The sequence below is a fragment of the Kogia breviceps genome, chromosome 17 (genome assembly GCF_026419965.1).
Source record: "Kogia breviceps isolate mKogBre1 chromosome 17, mKogBre1 haplotype 1, whole genome shotgun sequence".
Taxonomy (NCBI): domain Eukaryota; kingdom Metazoa; phylum Chordata; class Mammalia; order Artiodactyla; family Physeteridae; genus Kogia; species Kogia breviceps.
Genome location: NC_081326.1, coordinates 74,659,087 through 74,680,896, shown reverse-complemented (window position 1 = coordinate 74,680,896; position 21,810 = coordinate 74,659,087). Strand labels below are relative to the sequence as shown.

The 21,810-nt window shown below is 44.3% G+C and overlaps 1 protein-coding gene across 4 annotated transcripts in view; it reads left to right on the top strand.

Annotated features, from left to right (window-relative positions):
- Window positions 1-21,810, top strand: part of TRAPPC9 (trafficking protein particle complex subunit 9) — a 460,520-nt gene that overhangs the window by 128,369 nt on the left and 310,341 nt on the right. For all 4 annotated transcript variants that reach the window (XM_067018121.1, XM_067018120.1, XM_059043000.2 and 1 more), the window contains one exon: window positions 13,219-13,343. In XM_067018121.1, coding sequence (XP_066874222.1) covers window positions 13,219-13,343 — 125 coding nt within the window. The remainder of the gene's footprint in view (window positions 1-13,218; window positions 13,344-21,810) is intronic.

Genomic DNA, 21,810 nt, shown 5'->3' with positions numbered 1-21,810 from the left:
TTGATGACCCTGCGTCAAGGTAACTAATTATGACATAGATCATCATAGATTAGTTTTGCCTGTTCTTGTCTTTCATATAGAAGAAATAAATACAGTATATGCTCTTACGTGTCTTTTTTTTTTTTGCTTTAAACAGCACAAATTTATTCTCTTACAGTTCTGGAGGTCAGAAGTCCTATGTGTCTTTTTTCCCCACTCAGCATTATACCTGAGATTCATGCATGTTGTTGTGTGTTGCGTTTGTTTGTTCCTTTTTATTGGTGGGTGATATTCCACTGTGTGAAAATACCACAGTTTATCCAATCTACTCGTGATGGACATTTGGGTTGTTTCTGCTTTCTGGCTATTGTGAATAGTAAACTTTCTTGTACAGGTATTTGGTGGACATCAGCCCACAGTTTCTTTGGGTGTGTGCCCGGAAGTGGTTTTACTGGATCATAGGTGATGTGTGTGTTGAGCTTTGATAGCCCTACAGTCACCCAGATTTTCGACCTGCTTACTTTGATTTACACACACCATCTGCACGCACACCAGTTCTCTGGTGCTCCAGGTCCTCACCACTGATTGGGAGGGTCAGTCTTTTAAATTTTAGCTGTTCCTGTTCCTGTGTAACCTCATTGTGTTCTAATTGGCTTTTCCCAGATAACTAATGATGCTGCCCAGTAAAAAATGAAGAAAATATTTTAATAGACCCCTCACAAAAGTGTATATCCAAACAATAGGAAATGAAAGGTGTGCAACATCATTAGTTATCTGTTTTGCAGCTTTATTGAGATAATTGGCATAGAACATTGTATAAGTTTAAGGTGGACATTATGTTTATTTGATACATTTGTATATTGCAAAATGATTATCACCTTAGCTTAGCGAAGACCACCATCACATCACTTAATTACTGTTGCTTTTCTGTGGTGAAAACACTTAAGATCTACTCTCTGAGCAACTTACAAATATATAATGCAGTGTTGTTAACTATAATCACAGTGTTGTGCACTAGGTCCCCAGAACATGCTCATCTTCTAACTGCAAGTTTGTACACTTTGACCAACATCTCCCCATTTTGCCTGCCTCTCAGCCCCTGGTAACCACCATTCTCTCTCTGTTTCTACAGGTATGTCTCTTTTAGATTCCTCATATGAGTGATATTGTACAGTATTTGTCTTTCTCTGACTTATTTCACTTAGCATAATGCCCTCAGTGTCCATCCATGTTGTTGCAAATGGCAGGATTTTCTTTTTTTATTTTATTTATTTATTTTTTAACATCTTTATTGGAGTATAACTGTTTTACAATAGTGTGTTACTTTCTCCTTTACAACAGAGTGAATCAGTTATACATATACATATGTTCCCATATCTCTTCCCTCTTGCGTCACCCTGCCTCCCACCCTCCCTATCCCACCCCTCTAGGTGGTCACAAAGCACAGAGGTGAACTTCCTGTGCTATGTGGCTGCTTCCCACTAGCTATCTAATTTACATTTGGTAGTGTATATATGTCCCTGCCGCTCTCTCACTTCGTCACAGCTTACCCTTCCCCCTCCCCATATCCTCAAGTCCATGCTCTAGTAGGTCTGTGTTTTACTCCTGTCCTACCGCTAGTCTCTTCATGACATTTTTTTTCTTAGAGTCCATATATATGTGTTAGCATACGGTATTTGTTTTTCTCCTTCTGACTTACTTCACTCTGTATGACAGACTCCAGGTCTATCCACCTCATTACAAATAACTCAGTTTCATTTCTTTTTATGGCTGAGTAATATTCCATCGTATATATGTGCCACATCTTCTTTATCCATTCATCTGTTGATGGACACTTAGGTTGCTTAAATGGCAGGATTTTCTTCTTTCTCATGGAATTGTATTCCATTGTGTGTATATATATATATATATATATATATATATATATATATATATATATATATATCACATTTTCTATGTCTGTTCATCTGTAGATGTATGCTTAGGTTGTTTCCTCATCTTGGCTATTGTGAATAATGCTGTAAAAATATGGAGTGCGGATATCTCTTTGAGATCCTTTTTTCATTTCCTTTGGATATGTACTCAGAAGTGGGATTGCTGAATGATATGGTAGTTGTATTTTTCATTTTTTGAGGAATCTCCACACTGTTTCCACAGTGACTGCACCAATTTACATCCCCATCAACAGTGCACAAGGGTGCACTTTTTTCTTTGTCTCCTCATCGTTGCCTACACTTACCTCTTGTCTTTTTGAGAACAGCCATTCTAGAGTATGTGAGATGATACCTCATTGTGGTTTTGGTTTGCATTTCCCTGATGATTAGTGATGGTTGAGCACCTTTTCATGTAGCTTTTGGCCATTTGTATGTCATCTTTGGAAAAGTATCTTACTCAGTTCCTATGCCTATTTTGAAATCAGATTTTTCTTATTGAGTTGTATGAATTCTTTACACATTTTGATATTAATTCCTTATTGAATAGATGATTTACAAATATTTGCTCCCATTCTGTAGGTTGGCTTTTCATACTGTTGATTGTTTCTTTGGCTGTGCAGAATCGTTTTAGTTTGATATAGCCCCACTTGTATTTTTGTTTCTGTTGCTCTTGCTTTTGGTGTCAGATCCAAAAAATTGTTGCCAAGACTAGTGTCAAGGAGCTTTTCTCCTATGTTTTCTTCCAGGGGTTTCTCAGTTTCAGGTCCTGTGTTTAAGTCTTTAATCTTTTGAGTTAATTTTTGTGCGGGATTTATGATAGGGGTCCAGATTTATTTTTCTGCATGTGGTTATCTAGTTTTCTCAGCACCATGTATTTAAGAGGCTGCCTTTCCCTATTGAATATTCTTGGCTTTTCTTGTCAAAGATTAGTTGACCACATATGCAGCAGTTTATTTATGGGCTCTCTATTTTCCATTGGTCTGTGTGTCTATTTTTATGCTGTTTTGATTACTAGATACTATTTTGATTACTGTGGCTTTGTAGTATAATTTGAAATCGGGAAGTATTCAATATGATACCTCCAGCTTTGTCCTTTTGGCTTAGGATTGCTTTGGCTATTGGGGTCTTTGTGACTCCATACGAATTTTAGAATTGCTTTTACTGTTTCTGTGAAAGACGCCATTGGAATTTTGATAGGGATTGCATTGAATCTATAGATGGCTTTGGGTAATATGGACATTTTAACAATATTCTTCTGATCCACAAACACAAGATACCTCTCCATTTTTGTGTCTTCTTCAATTCCTTTCATCAAAGTCTTATAGTTTAGCGTTCAGTTCTTTCATTTCCTTGGTTAAATTCCTAACTGTCTTATGTTTTTGATGCTATTGTAAATGGGATTGCTTTCTTTATTATGTTTCAGATACTTTGTTGTTAGTGTGTAGGAAAGCAACTGATTTCTGTATGTTAATGTTATATCCTGAAACTTTACTGAATTTATTGATTAGATCTTACAGTTTTTGGTTGAGTCTAGGATTCTATGTAAGATCATATAATCTGCAAATAAAGATAATTTACTTCTTCCTTTCTGATTTGGATACCTTTTAATATCTTTTTCTTGCCTGATTGTTCTGGCTAGCATTTTCAGTACTATGTTGAGTAGTGGTAAGAGTCGGTACCCTTGTCATGTTCCTGATCTTAGAGGAAAAGTTTTCAGCCTTTCACCAATTGAGTATGTTAGCTGTGGGCTTGTCATATATAGCCATTATTATGTTGAGTTATGTTCCTTCAAAACCCAAATAGTTGAGGATTTTTATCATGAAAAGATTTTGAATTTTGTCAAATGCTTTTTCTGCATCTATTGAGATGACCATATCATTTTTATCCTTCATTCTGTTAATGTGTGTGTATCACATTTATTGATTTGTGTATGTTGCATCCCAGGGGGAAATCCCACTTGATCATGGTATATGATGCTCTTAATGTATTGTTAAATTTGATGTGCTAATATTTTGTTGAGGATTTTTGCATCTGTATTCATCAGGGATATTGATGTGTAGTTTTCTTGTAGTTTCCTTGTCTGGCTTTGGTACTGGGGTAATGCTAACCTGGGAAAATGAGTTTGGGACTGTTCCCTCGTCCTTAATTTCTGGAAGAGTTTGAGAAGAATTGGCGTTAAATTTTTAAACGTTTGGTAGAATTCACCTGTAAAACCATTTTAGTTACCTGTTTTAATCTATAGTTTTTGAGCTAATTTTGTGTGTGTATATTAGGTACTTGTAAGTATTTGAATGGGAGTGGATATTATAGAATATTTGAAGTTATGTCATACAATTTTAAGTTATGGAAGTGTAACTAATTACTAGTATTCTGTTTTAATCAGGTAACAGGACTTAAATAACTTCTTTCTTCTGGGTTTTACCATGCGGTGTGTGGTGTAGTAAAATTAGCAATTACGGTGTGTACTTCCCCCCACACCCCCTTCACAGATATTTATGGACTATCTACTTTATTCCAGGTACAGGCATACCTTGGAGATACTGTCGGTTCAGTTCCACACAACCACAATAAAGTGAATATTGCAGTAAATTGAGTCATGACATTTTGTTTCCCAGTGCTTATAAAAGTTGTTTACACTATACTGTAGTATATTAAGTGTGCAATAGCATTATGTCTGAAAAAAGCAATGCACATACCTTAATTAAAAATACTTCATCGCTAAAAAATGCCAAAACAGCTGCAATAGTGACATCAAATATCACTGATCACAGATCACCATAACAAATATAATAATCAAAGAGTCTGAAATACTGTGAGAATTACTGAAATGTGAGACAGAGACACCAAGTGAGCAAATGCTGTTAGAAAAATGGCGCCGATAGACTTGCTTCACACAGGGTTGCCACAAACCTTCAATTTGTAAAAAGTTCAGTATCTGTGAAGTACAGTAAAATGAGGTGTGTCTGTACTGTACTTCCCTTGGGATTGTCCTGAGTAAAATGAGATGCAGTCCCTGCCCTCAAGGAGCTTAGTGTCCAGTGCAGTGCTGTCCATCAGAACTCTGTAATAGGGCAGTTCCTGTTCTGAGCCATCCAGTAGGGTAACCATGGGTCACATGTGGCTTTGATCACTCGTGATGTGGATGGTGCATCTATAGATCTCAAGTATTATTTGATTTTAATTACTTTAAAGGCGCACTGTCTTGTGGCCACTCTGTTAGACCACACCAAGTCTAGTGGGAGAGATGGGCAATTTAATAATTGATAAAATAAGTGAAATGAATTTTTTCACAAATAAATGAAAAAGTGCAACTTTGCTAAGTGCTGGGTAGGAGAGGTACATGATGCTATGAATGTATCACAGGGAGTGCGGAAAGGCTTGTCTTTGGAGGTGATGATGGAGGTAAAATGTACAGAATGAGCGGGACCTTAGAGGATGAAAGAGGGAGGGGTGGGGAAATTAGTTTTTCATGCGTGTGTAAAAACTGTGGCAGAAAACAAGTACCGGGAACTTTGTTTTTGAAAAGTGTGTGTGTGTGTGTGTGTGAGAGAGAGAGAGAGAGAGAGAGAGAGAGAGAGAGAGAGAGAGAGAGAGAGAGAGAGAGAGAGAGAGAGAGAGAGATTCTAATAGTTATTCCTTAAGAGAGTTTGCCCCATAAGTATCGACAACGAATTTGTTGGGGAGGGAAGGTTTTGGGGGATGATGCTGGCTTGAACTTTTTTAGATAATTCCTAAAATTAGTGCTGTGACTTGAAACTGTCGGCTCTGTGATTTCTGTGATTTGACTGACTCTTTAATGAAGAAATAATGACTTTCCCAGTCTTTTAGGGATGTGCAGTGCTTGAGGACAGCTGTGAAGAGGGCTCAGACATTCAGACTGTCCTTTGAATTTCTTGTTTCTAAAAGAACAAGCACGTGTCATTACTTGGCCTGGGACCATCGCTCTCCCTTTGTTATCTTGTGGAAAAGGCATCCTATTTCCAGTTTCAAATTGGCAGTACTCTGGTTTTGTTTTCCTGATTTTATCCTAAAATAACATATGCTAATTGAGCTATTTCTGTGGCTTTCTTTGGAGAATTGATGTTCATTTATTTGTGTTTCTCTTTAAGTAGAGATGGAATACTACATGTAAACAAGATATAAAAGATGTGTAAGATCCAGAGTGGAAACGTGAGAGCAGCATTTATCAGTGCTGCTGGGACCTTTCCTGTTGATCATTGATTAGTCTTTCCCAAGGCTGGGGACGGGCGTGGGGCAGGGCCAGCGCTTTTGTCTCCACGTCCAGTGCTTCTTTAAGCAAATCGATTCTGGACAGACAAAGGGAGCACACCTGGGATTTGAACACATGTCCTCACGCCTCTTTTGTTAAACTTTTTATTTGAAGTATAGTTGACTTACAATGTTGTTAATTTCTGCTGTACAGCAAGGTGATTCAGTTATACATACATATATATATATTTTTTTCTTTTTCATGTCCTTTTCCATCATGGTTTATCACAGAATATTGATTTTAGTTCCCTGTGCTCTACAGTATGTCCTCAAGTATCTTAATCTTTCACCTCCTTTGAAGATGTCCAAAGAAAAGAAGGTGCCACGTTTGGGCTCTCCCGTTTCAGGGCTCTGTCACTAGGGGTCCCTGAGATCCTTCGGCCAAATGTCACCTGCTTCTGTTTCACTTGTTTCTTTTTTTCTTAACCAGCTTTAGAGGGGGAGAAACTTGGTAATGTCCTAAAGCTGAGAGGGCCGTCAGATGGTTTAAAAGTCCACCGTAGTTGGCTTCCTGTGTGGCCAGTGACTCAAATGGTGTCACTTTTCAGCAAGGGTGATCATCAGCAACAGTCTCCCAAACGAGACCTCGTTGGAAACTGGCTCTTGTAGCGCGTTGAACACCTTGTCTGCTGTGGAAAAGTATGGATTTCACGCTTCGCCTTGGAGGCGACAGCTGGACGTTACTGGGAGAAAGTGTGTCTTGTACGCACAGTGTTGTGGAACTAGACTTTGTTTCTTCTCTTACCTGGGATACCAGAAGGAGATCCTACTCTCAGATTTTAGGGCTGCAACTTCAAAACACTTTGTGTGATGCTGCCTCATTCATAGCATGGGCTTCATGGCAGAATTTCCTTCTTCTTTATGACTGAGTAGTATTCCATTGTGTATATGCACCACATCTTCTTTATCCATTTGTCTGTTGATGGGCAATTGGGTTGCTTCCATGTCTTGGCTGTTGTGAGTAGCGCTGCTTAAGAACATCGGGGTGCATGTATCTTTGAATTAGTGTTTTCGTGTCTTCTGGATATACACCCAGGAGAGTGGAATTGCTGGATCGTATGGTAGCTGTATTTTTAGGTTTTTGAGGAACCTTGTACTGTTTTCCGTAGTGATTGCACCAATTTACACTCCCACCAACAGTGTCTGAGGGTTCCTTTTCTCGTTGAGTTCCTTTAGTGAGGATGTGTTGGTGGTAAGTTTGCTCAGCTTTTGTTCTGATATGTCTTTATGTCACCAGTTATTTCCTAAGAATACGAAGTTCTGTGTACATAATTCTAGATTAGCAGTTAAATTTTCTTAAATACTTCGAAGATGAATTCATACTGTCTAATGGCTTCCATTGCTGTTGAAGTTAGCTGTTGGTGTAATTACTGTTCCTTTGGATACAATCTCCATTTTTCTTTTTTATCCCCCCCTAGGTGTTTATATCCTTTAATTTAAAAAAATTGATACAGTTCACATACCATAAATTCACCCATTTAAAGTGTACAATTTAGTAACTTTTAGTATATTCAGAGTTGTGCAATCAACCAAAATCAAAACATTTTTATCATCCCCCAAAGAAACCCCCAACCCATTAGGAGCCATTCACCATTCTTGCCTCCTCTGGTAACTAGAAATCTACTTTCTGTCTCTATGGATTTACCTATTCTGAACATTTCATATAAATGGAATCATACAATCTGTGGCCTTTTGTGTCTGGCTTCTTCTGCTTAGCATGATGTTTCTTCAGGGGTCGTTGATGCTGCAGACGGTGTCAGCCCCTCATTGCTTTTTGAGGATGAGTAATAGTCTGTTGTATGGACAGACTGTTTTTGTTTATCGGTTCGTCAGTTGATGGATCTTTGAATTGCTTCCATTCTGGCTGCTATGATTAATGCTGTTACGAGCATCTGTGTACACGTTTTTGTGTGGACATGTCCCTGTATGTTTTCTTTTAAGAATTTTATTTATTTTTTTATACAGCAGGTTCTTATTAGTTATCTGTTTTATACATATTAGTGTATATATATCAATCCCCTGTATGTTTTCAAAAAGATGTTTTTCTTATTTTTTGGTATTCTGCAGGTTTACTGTGTCATTTCTAGGTTTGCGTTTCCTTTTATTGGTCCCGTTGAGCTTTTTTGTGCTTTTTGAGTTTGAGGATTCACATTTTTCCATTATGAAAAATGTTCAGTCTGTCTCTCTTCAGATACCAACTTTCCCCAGTTTACTCTCACCTGCTTCCCTAACTCTTGTTCACCTGTGCAGCCTCTCACTCTTCTGTGGCCTCTAATGTTCTTTCACATTCCTCATATTTCTCCATGTGCCACATTCTAGATAATTTCCAATTCACTAACTTTTTCTTTTTGCCTCATTTTCTGTTTGGCTCTTTAAAGAGTGTTTAAATTATCCAATTTGTTTTTCACTTCAAGAGGTGATATTTTGGGAGTTCCCTGGCGGTCCAGTGGTTAGCACTCGGCTCTTTCACTGCCGTGGCCCAGGTTCCGTCCCTGGTCGGGGAACTAAGATCCCCCAAGCCGTGTGATGCTGCCAAACAAAACAAGAAACAACCAAAAACCCCCAAAGAGGTGATATTTGTTCTTAAATTTCCTGCTCAGTTTTTGATAGGCTCATCTTCCTTATTTGTTCCTTTGAATTCCTTTTTATTGTTTGCAAGCATATGAACAGCTCATTAATAACTTTCTTGGAAAATCAAATATACACTTAGCATATGACGCAGCCAACTTATTCCTGGATGTTGAACCAGGAGAACTGACAGCATATGTCCATACAATGACTTGTACACAGATGTTCAGAGCAGCTTTATTTGTAATAACCAGAAACAACCTAAGTGCTCGTCAGTAGGTGACTGGAAGAACCGATTGTGTTACATCTACTCACTGGAATACTGTTGAGCGATAGCGAGGAGTGAACTATTGATATGCACAGTAACTCAGGATGACTCCAGTAAGTGTGCTGAGCGAGAGAAGCCTGACAGAGAAGAGGAGATCGATGTGCGACATGTATAATTTATAACGCGCGAACTTGTGGGAAACGCACCCTCGTGTCTGGTGCCAGCAGCGGGTGTCTGGCCAGGAGGGTGGCGGTGAGGATGTGTGAGTACACACGGGGAACCTGGCGGTAGGCGGCTGTGTTCACCGTCTCCATTGTGTTGCTTGTCGTAGGAATGTCAGAACTCCTCCAATTGTGCAGTTGGAACATCTGCAGGTTATGATATGCTAACTGTGTCTCTGTAACGGTGTTAAAATGAGAAGCCCTGGTACTGAGTGAGGGTGCCTGGAATGAGAATGCGCGGAGGAGGAAGAGGCTGCAGACGTGCTGGGAGGCCGTTCGCGGGGCGGCGAGAGCAGTGGGGCGCCGATCGGGCCCTGCAGGAGGGGCGCTGCTCCCCCTACTTGAGCAGGAGGGAAGGCCAGGGGCGTGGAGGGAGGGCTCTTTCCGTTTGAACAGTATATGAAGGCCACTGTTTCTACATGAATTATTTTTTCTTCCTAAGCGTATCCCCAAGTTTCTGAATGAATAAACACACCACTTTCTCTATGGAAATTGAGGATGAGTATTGTCTAATTTCTGAGCCAAGTGCTTCTACTTCTTTGGTTTTCTTGAGGATAACCAGATGGGCTCTCTGGCACCCACGGACTTTATGAATAATTGAAAAAGCATCTTCAAAATATATTCTACCTGGAACAGCATATACCCTGACAAACTCCCACTGGGAGGTGGTTGTCTCCTTTGGCCTTTGTAAATGTATTTTATTCCAGTTTGGTTTATTTCATGTACCTGTCACCCGTGAGAAAACTGTGTATTCAGCCTTCAGCATTTGTGTCTCTTTTGAAAGTGCACAAAAATGTACACATTTCTGGAGTGGCCCCCTCACCAGAGGCGGATGCTAAGCCATTGAGAGGGGCCTCGTGGTAGGTTTCGGGGGACGGTGCACTGCGGAGCAGCCTGGCTGGGGAGGTTTCGCAAGCTCACGTTAGGGCTGAAGCGTGTTGTTGGTGCCAGTTTTGCTGGGTCGTCACAAATCCGACAGTCCCGACTTCTAGTTCTGGCTGCGCCTCTGATGAGCTGCTGAGTTGCTTACCTTCTCGGGATCTCGGCCTCCTCCTCTGTAGAAGTGATAGAATCCTGCCCGCCTGGAGGGGCGTGAGGAGCAGCTATATGACGCGTCCTAAGTGCCCAGTGCTGTGCCGAGCGCGCAGGAAACACGCAGCCTCCAGCCCTTCTTCGCTGCGGTGTTTTTATTGCGGCTGTGCTTTTTCTTCCCACCACACACGTCCCACTTTCAGCTGTCATTTCTACCAGTTGTCACCGTGGCTGTGATAAAGCTGACTTCGAGAGACACGTACTATTTTAGCGTATAAAATTGTATTTCTGAATTGCCCACAGAGATGCTCTTAATAGAAAAATCGAGCACTAGGAACAGCAGCTGTGAGATTCTCTCTCCAAGCTCACTCTGATTCACGATGGTCTACCAGGCTCGTCCCATTCTTAAATACCCTCCGTCCCCCTACATCCCCTCAGCTCTGCGGTCCTCCTGTGACGCCGCCTTCGTCTGTTTGTAACTTTTTTGGTCCTGTCTTCCTATTGCTTGTCATCTCAATCTGTTCTCTGTTCTATTTGTGGTCGCCTGTGTTGGCAGGAAAATTGGCCAAAATGGTTGAACAGAATTTGCTGCCCTCCACCCGCCCAGCTGGGAGCGGCCCCGTCCTCGCTCGCTCTGTTGGCTCCGTCCAGCCTCTTGCCACCCCGTGCGGCGGCCTCCTCCTCTCCAGCCCTGTCCTTATGTCGCTGCCGTGCTCCTCTTCCGGCCTTCCCAAGGCTGGCTTCTCCCTCCCATCCCTCTGTCTACCATGGGGACAGAGCTGCTGATCTTCTGTCCCCATTTATAATTTATACATAGCTTGTCTCTTCCATTCTCAATTGGATTAGGGGGCAGAATTCTTTAATCTATAAAGAAGCAGGAGAGTAGCTGTTTTAGTATATATATATTTTTTCCTGAGCTTGAAGATTACAGGTTTCTGAGGTTTCTTTGAGGCTTTGAAGTCGTTGTCAGAAAAGGAGGCAAATTTTCAGATGTAATTTTTAGCCTTTTTGGCTAAGTGCCCACATCCTAGATCCCTCCAGTTCCAAGACATTGCAGATTTGTACTTTGATTCCCTTGAGCTGGTCCCCATTTAAGAGTCAAGAAAACTGAGGTCACAGGGTTGTGCAACTCGCTCCCTCTTGCAGTGTGGTGGGAGGATGGCTGCTGCAGGAAGGCCCAGACCTGTATCTTGAGAACATATACGAATTCAAAGGAAGATCCACCCCACCTGCTCCACCCTTCATAGATCAAATCGCAGAAGGACTCAGCGAGACCCTTCTGGGGTCTCATGTTCGTCCTGTGGATCAACCCCTGTTGATGGGACGTGTCCATCTCTCACCACGGCTGCATTAGAGGCACCCCTGATCCCACCAGAACAAGCTGGGGTGGGGCAGGAGCTGTTCCTCAAGGGAGGAGGACAGACCAGGCCGCTGCTCAGGGCGTTTCCCACTACAGCCTGGAGCCTCTGGACCCCTGCAGGAAGGAGGCCTTGAGCACGGTTACAAGTGTAAAACAGGATCAGTATTTCCAAGGCAGAAAAGGACCTCAGGCCTTCGGGAGCCAGCAGCATTTGCGTAATATGCGAATGATGGAAACTTTCTCTAGGGAAGAGTGAAGTACGCTCTGCTCCAGGCTGTGCGTGGGGCAACCAGAGATGGCATTTAAAATCCATTGGGCACCTGCCTTAGCTCAGCAGGGGTGACCTTGGGGCTCACTTACAGGCTCCACGTGACCTAGTTTCTAGCTGAAGAGTGTGGAGTTTGTGTTTTGCAAATGTCTGTGTTCATAGTACTGGTTCCCTCACAGCAGGCACTGTGGTGTAGTGGAGAGGTTGTACGGATTATGCCCACGATGCTGCCAGAGTGAGAAAAGGGAGAGAAAAACCCGTTCAAATCTCACAGCTTTAGACTGACTTTTGCCAATGGCTCTTTGCACAGAGACACATGATGAAATTTCAGTTAACCATGAATTGAGTTGATTATTGAATGTGACTTTGGGATGATGGAATTTTCGTTGACCATGGGGCGTAGACTGCCAAATTTGACCTCGTGATTTATTCATTTACTTAACATTTACTGTGGCTTTATGATTTGCTAGAGCCTGTGCCAGCTACTGTGGGGGCTGTATGCGAGTGGCATTGATAAGAATTCTGCCCTCAATGAGTTTATAGTCATGTAAGGGATCTGGGCCACGCGTATGGGTGGCTATAATAACAATAGCTGCTTTTGCCGAATGTTTGCCAGGTACCAGGTCTTGTGACAGACACTTCATATGCCCTGACCCGTCTGAGTCCTGGAGGCGCTGATGGCGACCAGACCAAGCTGGTGGCCTGGAAAGCCGTTTCTGGAAATACTCTGAGAGCTAACAGTAGTTCCTTTTGGATTGGTTGTGGGGTGTGGGATAAAGGACTTAAGGAGGAGTCCTGCATTAGACTGACAGGTAAGATCACCAAGTAAGAAAAAGAGCAGGTGGCAGTGAGTGATCTACAGAGGTTTACATATGGTCCTGTGACACAGTAGTGGCCTCCTGCAATTGGAAGAGGAGTGAGCTTTTAGACTAAGGTCAGGTGGCACGGGGAGCCCACTGCGTGAACGGAGGCCGAGGGAGCGGCTCGTACAAAGGCTGGAAGGTACAGGCGGCTTGGCGCTGTCTGAGCACAGGAAGCTCTGGGGGCTGGTGCAGGTGACGTGGCGCTGCGGCTGTGCCTCCTGACAGACGGTAGAGGCACCTGATGTTTTTCAGGAGTGGTACGTCCTCAACTCTGTTCTGTGGTAGGTGTGACTCTACATTCACGGGAGGTTCGCCTGGCGGTGGTAGTAGCACAAGGCAGAGTCGTGAGTGCAAAACGGGAGCACTACTGCAGACGCTAGTGAGTTCGGAATAAAATCTCCTCCATTAAAAAAATCCGGTTAGCTTCTCACTTACAATTTTATTCTCATCTTTCAGACAGCATCAGTGTGAGTGGCTTCCCGCTGTGCAGCCCCTTCCGCCAGGTCGTGAGGCCCCGGGTGGAGAGCAAGCCCGTGAACCCAGCTGAGGGCAGCCGGCCTGGGGACCGGGGTCACGTGAAGGTGAGTCGGCCCCCACGGGGCAGCCCGCCAAGGGGCTCGGCGCTCTGGGTTTCTGCTGAGCCTTTCGGAGGCAAAGTTCTGAGTATTTTTCAGAAAGGAAAGGAGGCGTGTATTTGATAACAGATCTGTGTTTGTGGAAAGCTGGTTTCTCAGTATTTCTCCTTCCATGAGGTTCGGGAGGCAGTTACACTGAAGCTTGAGTGCCTCGTGTGGTGGTGGATTCTTAATTTCCTGAAGTTTTGGGAATTTGTGGGTTGAATCTTGGACTGGACTGATAAAAGTAGAACATCGCCTGCTTTTTTCTTGTTCATTTAAAAAATTTATCTATTGCATCATTTTTCTCAGTTCAGATGTTTATCCCGTAAACTTTTTTTTTTTTTCCTCGCTGTTGGGGCCTCTCCCGTTGCGGAGCACAGGCTCCGGACGCGCAGGCTCAGCGGCCACGGCTCACGGGCCCAGCCGCTCCGCGGCACGTGGGATCCTCCCGGACCGGGGCACGAACCCGCGTCCCCTGCATCGGCAGGCGGATTCTCAACCACCGCGCCACCAGGGAAGCCCCCGTAAACTTTTCTTAATCCTTAGGCGACTCCTTCCACTTGCTGGTTTATGAGCACCAGGCAGCCAGAATGAACATACAAGTAACGAATGAGTGTCGGTGCGCCGGTGCCGGGGCCTGGGGCCTGAGCAGCAGTGAGCTGTCTCCTCAGAGCTCTCGGTTGTCAGCGACTTGTCGGCACCTGGAAAGCTCGGCTGGGACGCGCCTGCCCAGGGAGTGTGTATAGAGCGAGGGGGCGAGAGGTCTCAGCAGCTGTGACTGGGGAGCAGGCAGCGAAGTCGCCAGAAATGACTTCAATAGGCACGTGTTCGGGCCCAGCCTTTTGGGGCACTGCTTACATTCTCGGCATTTGACAGGGTCACTGACTGATTAGACCCCTCAGGAGAGCTTGGCCAAAGTGGCTGTGAGTCAGTGGGACAACAGATCGTGAGCCGTGGGGGCTGTGCCTGCCGAAGACAAGATGACGGTGGAAGGGCCTGGGCGCCGTCTGCCCTGAGGCCGTGGCGGAGGGAACGCGCCAACCGGGGTGGATAGAGGTCGCGTCGGTGGGTTGAAGTGCTAAGGAGCTGGGTTTCGGGGGAGAGTCTTCTCCGTTTAGGGCCCTGCAGGAAAGAGGAAGGTGGCGTAGCTGGGAGTCTCCGTCACTCAGATACAGAAGCTTGACGGCTGTGTGTCAGGGTTGTAGTGTAGGCCGAGGGCCTTGGGATGTGGAAGAAAAGTCCCACCAGAGAGAGCAAAGGCACAGAGGTTCTGCAAGCATAGATGCTGTTGGGGTGGATTGTTGGCAGGGAGCCATGGAGGAGGAGCTGGGAAAGGGACTTCCTCCCAGGCCCCGGATGTCACTTCCCTGCCATCTCAGGTGTTCCTCCTCCCGGGTCAGGCCCCTCAGCATCGTTACCTTTGCCTCTGCAGTTGCCCTTGTGGCCTCCCCCTCTCCGTCTGCTGTTGATGACAGCTGGGGCACGATTTTCTTTTTATTTATTTATTTATTTAATTTATTTACTTTTGGCTGCGTTGGGTCTTCGTTGCTGCACACGGGCTTTCTCTAGTTGCGGCGAGCGGGGGCTACTCTTCGTTGCGGTGCATGGGCTTCTCACTGCAGTGGCTTCTCTTGTTGCAGAGCACGGGCTCTAGGCACGTGGGCTCAGTAGTTGTGGCACGTGGGCTCAGTAGTTGTGGCTCACGGGCTCTGGAGCGCAGGCTCAGTAGTTGTGGCGCACGGGCTTTTAGTTGCTCTGTGGCATGTGGGATCTTCCCGGACAAGGGCTTGAGCCCGTGTCCCATGCTTTGACAGGTGGATTCTTTAGCACTGCGCCACCAGGGAAGCCCACGATTCTCTTTTATCTGCATCCACACACACCAGTCTCCTTTTAGAGCTGTCAGGAATGCTATTGGGTGGATGTGCTGACCTCGTGGGAGCCTTTGTGCCGAGAGGCAGTCACCTGGTTTGTCCGAGGTCTCTTGGTGAGCGGGTGCAGTAAGTCCAAACCCGTGAGATGTCGCAACTCTCGCTGGTCATCCAGATGCGTCCTTGTGGTTCAGTTGAACCTGTGAGGTTTGACGCGGGAGTGGCGTCTGTGAGCGGCTCCTGTGCTTCTGGTGCTGTCATATGGGAGCCGCCTGGCACTGCTGAGCCTGTTACATCAGCCTTCTCCCCAGAGCAGGAACGGCTTTAATTGGGAACGTGCTAAACCTGTAAACCTCGCTGAGGAGTGGTGTAGTCATGGAAACAAGTAATTCAGTGAAAGTGGCTTCTGGGGAGCCCCTCAAGAAGTGGGAAAAGATAACATGTGTTTCTTCGGATTTTCCAGGAAGATTCCTTCCCCCGTTTGGTTCGCGGCATGTCGGTCCGCATTTATTCCCAGCTTTTCCGCACACCCTGAAGAATCTTCTAGGATTGAAAACAGATGGTGTGAAGTGGGTGCACATTAGACATAATATTCCTGTAAGTTAGACTCTGCAGTATGGCCTCTCTGACCCTCAGTTTCTCCATCCGTAAAATGGAGTAATCATGCTCCCTTCATGGGGTTGTTGGGAGGCTTAAATAATAGAAGAGCTGGGCAGGGAGGAGAAACAAAGCTGATCGAATCAAGAACTGGTAATGGACTGGGGCTTGATTCCTGTATTTTGAGAGAGAAATGAGACTTGGTGAGTGAGCCCTGCTGGCTGTTACGGGGCAGCAGCCCCGGTTAGGCTGGGCACCGGGTGGCCGACCTGGAGTCTCTCGACTAGCTCCTTGGCGCTGCTGAGCCAGCTCTCCAGTGACGGCAAGGTGTGGCCCTGCCTTCTGAGTTAATACCGTGTGCACGAAACGTGGCCGTGCGCCTGGAACGTGGCAGGGCTGCATTGAGAGCCTGCCCGGGAGGGGCTTGGCTCGGGGACCACCTGTCCCGGGCTGGGGCTGCAGAAATGGGGACGCGTGGACGGACGGGAGGCCTCTCGCCTGTTGGCTGTGCCGTGTCCCGCTCGAGGCTCCCTGCAGCTTTGCCTGATGGAGGCATCCAATTTACAGCCTCCGGGGCCAGACTACCCAGAAAGATGGGAGCTGCACGGAGCCCTGTCCTACTCGGGCCTGGAGCGTAAAGCACTCAGAGAGGCTGGAGGGCCTGCCCCACAGCCAGAGCTGAATCCAGCCGAGGCCCCCGCCGTGTCTGGCTGCTAAATACACCCCAGTTTCCCTCCATCGACAGCAGTGCTCTGTAAACGCATCACAACCGCTGGTAGCCTGCCGAGAAGCACTAGGAAATCCCAACAAAACCAAAGTTCACTGGGAGACGGGGCAGCCGGGCCTGCCCTTGGGCTCTGTGCACATGTGGTTCTGGGGAGCTTGCTGGTCTGTGCCCACCCTTGTCAACAACACCTTGTCTTTAAAAACATCAGGGAACAGGCCTAACAGCCTCAGCCATCAGGATAACAGCTCCGTGCACGGGCACCTCCCGTGGGAGCCAGTGTCATGCCGGCCGCTTTCCGGACGGTGAGGGTTCGAGCGGAGGCTGTAGGTGCTCCTGCCCCTGCATGTCCTGCCGTCTCCCTGCTGCTCTGACACCTACACAGTCCATCCAGGGGCCCCAACCACTCACTTAAAACACCCGAGCCCCAGTTTGATCACCTGCAAGTTGGGGAGAGAGTCCTTTCTCACAGGTTGCTAGTGAAGATCTGTTGAAATAATACTTGGGCAGGTGTTTTATTAAAAACAATACACAAGTTGGGGAGGAGGAACAGAACTGGGGGTTGCCTGAACGGATGAGTTGAAGGGTGTGGTGAAGGCGTCCCCTGGTTACAGAGCAGAGAGGCCAGGCCTCGTCTCGTCCCTGTGGTGTTGCCCACCCAGCCTGGACCCTGCCTGCCTGTCCCAGATGTGCCACATGGCTGCCTGCGTCCTGTCGTGTGGCCGTGCGGGGGTTGCCCTCCCTCTCCTGCATGCCTGTTGTGTCAAAATAATGGATGCTGACTGTGTCCACTAAGACATGCACATATGAAAAAACTCAGAGGAATCTTCAAAATTAAGTAGTCAATCTTAAATCCAACAAGACTTTTCTAAGTAGATGTTCAGATTGTCTGTGAATAGAAAGATTTACTTCTTCCTTTGCAAGCAGGCTAACTTATTCCTTTCCCTGCTTTATTGTACTAGCTTTGTTCATGATTGTAGAGATAAACCATTCAGTCTTTCATCATCAAGTGTGATGGTAGCTGTAGAGTTTTTATACCTGCCCTTTATCATATTAAAGAAGTTCCCTACAACCATTAAAAAAAATAGTTATAGCAAATAAGCCAATGAAGGAGGTAGAAGTTGAAGCATAAATAATATTCAGTTAGTCCAAAAGAAGGAATAAAGGGAGGACAAAGGAAACAAAGGAAAATGGGACAGATAGAAGACATAGCAAGATGGTGGGTGATAAACTTAACTGTGTCAGTAATCAGATCGAAAGTAAGTAGTCTAAATATTCTAACTGCGGGTAGAGAATGTCAGACTGGATTAAAAAAAAAGCAAGACCCAACTCTAGCTACCTCCAAGTAATGAATTTTATTTATTTATTTTTTATTTATTTTATCTATTTATTTATTTATTTATTTTTTTGCGGTACGCGGGCCTCTCACTGCCGTGGCCTCTGCCGTCGCGGAGCACAGGCTCCGGACGCGCAGGCTCAGAGGCCACGGCTCACGGGCCCAGCCGCTCCGCGGCATGTGGGATCTTCCCGGACCGGGGCACGAACCCGTGTCTCCTGCATGGGCAGGTGGATTCTCAACCACTGCGCCACCAGGGAAGCCCTAAGTAATGAATTTTAAATATAAAGACAAAAATAGGTTGAAACTAAATGGATGGAGGAAGGTATACCATGCTTACACTAATGAAAAATCTGGAGTGACCTTATGGAGAACAGAGAAAAGTAAACTTCAGAGCGAAGAATATTACCAGGGATAAAAAGGTCTTTTCATAATGGTAAAGGGCTCAATTCCTCAAGAAAATGTAAGTCATAAATATTTATATATCTAGTAAGAGCTTCAAGATACGTGAAGCAAAAACTGATAGAATGGCAAGAAGACATAAATAAACTGAGAGAGTTCAATATCCTTCAGTAATTGTTGGAAAAAGTAGACAGAAATGAGTAGAGATAGTATTGTTCAGATCTTCTCTTGTCAATCAATTTGACGTAATCAACATTTATAGAACACTCTGCTCAACAACAGTTAGGTACAGAGTACACGTTCTTTTCAGGGGCGCATAGAACGATTACCAAGGTAGACCATATTGGGGCTGTGATGGTTAGATTTTGTGTGTCAACGGGGCTAGGCTGTCGTGCCCAGTTGTTTGGTCAAACATGAGTTTAGGTGTTGTTGGAAAGTGATTTTGGAGATGTGATTAACATTTACCACCCGTTAAGAGGTTATTCTTCATAATAATGGTAGGCCTCATCCAACCAGCTGAAGGCCTTTGAGCAAAAATTGAGAATTCTGGGGGGAGAAATTTCCAAAATCCCTTTCTCCAAAAATGGAGAAGGAATTCTGCCTCAAGGCTGTGACATAGCTCCTGACTGAGTTTCCAGCCCATCAGCCTGTCCTACGAATCTCAAACTTGCCAGCCACCACAATCACACTGGCCAGTTCCTTAAAATAAATCTCTTTGTACATGTGTACACACAAATATTGCCAACACACGTGCCCTATTGGTTTGTGGTTCTGTCTCTCTGGAGAGCCCTGACTGATCAGAGGGCCACAAAACAAATCTCAAATTTAAAAGGATTCTCATTTTATAAAGTATATTCTGACAGTAGTAAAATTAAATTAGAAACCAGTAACAAAAATCTTTGAAAAACCCTCAGACATTTGGAAACAAAATGACACTTATAATTAACTCATGGGTCAAAGAAGAAATAAAAAATTAGAAAGTATTTTGAAATGAGTGAAAATGAAAGCACAATATATCATTTGTGGGACGCCACTAAAGCAGTAGTTTGGGGAAATTTATAATACTTAATGCCTGTGTCGGAATAGGAGAATAGCCTTCAATCAGTAAACCTCATCTTCAACTTGAAGAAAGTAGAAAAAAATGTGGAAGTTAAACCTAGAGTAGAAAAGGAAATAATAAAGACCGGAACAGAAATCAGTGAAACTGGAAACAAAAAAGCCTGATATTGACAAACCAAAAGCCTATTCTTTGAGAAAAATCAGTGAAGTCTACCAACTTCTTCTAGTCAGATGGATCATGGAGAAAAGACATAAATTTAAAATATTAGGAATGAAAAAGGTGGCATCACTACAGGTTCTACACATATTAAATGCATAATGGATATATTATGAACAAGTTTATGCCAGTAAATTTGAAAACTGAGGTGAAATGGACAAATTCCATTTAAAAAATTTTTTATTGAAGTATAGTTGATTTACAGTGTTGTGTTAATTTCTGCTGTACAGCAAAGTGACTCAGTTTTACTTAATTCTTTTTTCATATTCTTTTCAATTATGGTTTATCACAGAATATTGACTATAATTCCCTGTGCTCTACAGTAGAACTTTGTTCCTCCGTCCTATATATGATGCCTTGTGTCTGCTAACCCCATACTCCCAGTCCTTTTCTCCCCATCCTCATCCCCTTGGCAACCACAGGTCTGTTCTCTATATCTGTGAGTCTGTTTTTGTTTTGTAGGTATGTTTATTTGTGTCATATTTTAGATTCCACATGTAAATGATATCATGGTATTTCTCTTTCTCTTTCTGATTTACTGAGCTTAAGATGATAATATCTAGGTCCATCCGTGTTGCTGCAGATGGCATTATTTCATCCTTTTTAATGGTGACAAATTCATTGAAAGACTCAAAGTATTAAAGCTTACTCATAGAAGGAAGTAGATAATCTGAATAGCCTTGTATCCATTAAAGAAGTGGAATTTTTTGTTAAGACCATCCCATAGAGAAAATCCAGGCCCAGGTAGCTCACCCATGCAGCTTACCAAACATAAAGGGAGGAATAATACAAATTTTATGTAAGCTCTTGTTGCAGGAAACTTGAGAAAGAAGGAATACTGCTAATTCGTCCTATGAGGTCAGCATTGCCCTGATACCAAAACCAGACAAAGATTATGAAAACAAAAACAAAGACTCCTGAACATAGATAGGAAAATTTTAAGGGAATTTTTTTTTCCATAATATTGACTGAGTGGCATTTATCTGAGGAATGCAAGGTTACTTTAACATTAGAAAACCAGCAAATGTAATTCTTCATATCAACAAACTAAAAAAAGACAATGATGTAAGCATCTCAGTAGATGAAGAAAAAGCATCTGACAAAGTACAACATCTATTTCTAATAAAAACTCAGCAAACTTAGAAATAGAAGGGAACTTCCTCGACCCGATGAAGTGCACCCACGAAACTGCTACAGCCCCCTTTGAACTTAAAGGTGAAAAACAGGTATGCTTTCCCTAAGGGCAGCCACACCGGGCCACGCACCCTGGATCCCCAGGCGTACCCCCTCTGACTGTACTCTTCATCGGCGCTGGCTGTTCACTTTGACTGCAGGTCCTCTCTCAGTTCCTTTGATTCCTGGCATGTTCTCCAGTCCTCCTCCGGGGCCACGCGCTGACGTTACCTTGTCTGCCAAGCCGTCAGTGGTGGCCCTGTGCTCATGTCGCCGAGTTCTCCATAGCTGTGAGCTCCTCACGGCCATGGCCTGGTCCCTGCTTCCTGGCACAGTGCTCAGCCTTTGGGACATCTTTCTGGACCCAGATATGCCAGATAGCTAGGTCAAATATTCCCTTTCCACAGGAATTCTCCTTTCTCTAAAGAGATTCTCTCCATCAGTGAGGCAAAGCAGGGCAGTGGAGTAAGTTTCTTCTCACTCAGAGTAAAGTCTAGTTTTGAGATTCTTCAGAAGCCCAACAACATTCAGATGATGTCTTATGTCCTGTTAAATATTTTATTTTACTTTAACCTTTACAGTAAAGAACCATAGGGTGTTCATGAAGTTCTTACATGCTTTTACGTTTTAATAATTGTATTTATAAATGGACGGACTGGGAGAATCTGCTCAGAAAACTTAAGAGTGAATGTATTCGAGTTAAAAACAAAAAAACCCTATGTCACGGAGTAGCATATTTTCTTAATCAAGCTGCGTTACGAGGGGCAGATGGTTTCACGAGGCTTTTGGTGCCCCGGGGCAGCGGAGTGAGCGTTCTCATTAGCTTGGAGGAGAAAGTGTGTTAGACGGTTTGTTCACTGATCACTCACACGCTCAAGGATGGCAAGCAGGTGGGCGGCCCAGGCTGGAGACTGTGCTGGCCAGAGAGATGGAACTTTTTAAACGGTATTTACAGGTTACGTCTCTCATGACTGCAACTTCCCAGTATCTGGGTGGGAGTTACTGCACAGCTCAGAAGGATTAAGCCACACGCCCGAGGTCAAGCAGTTTCAAAG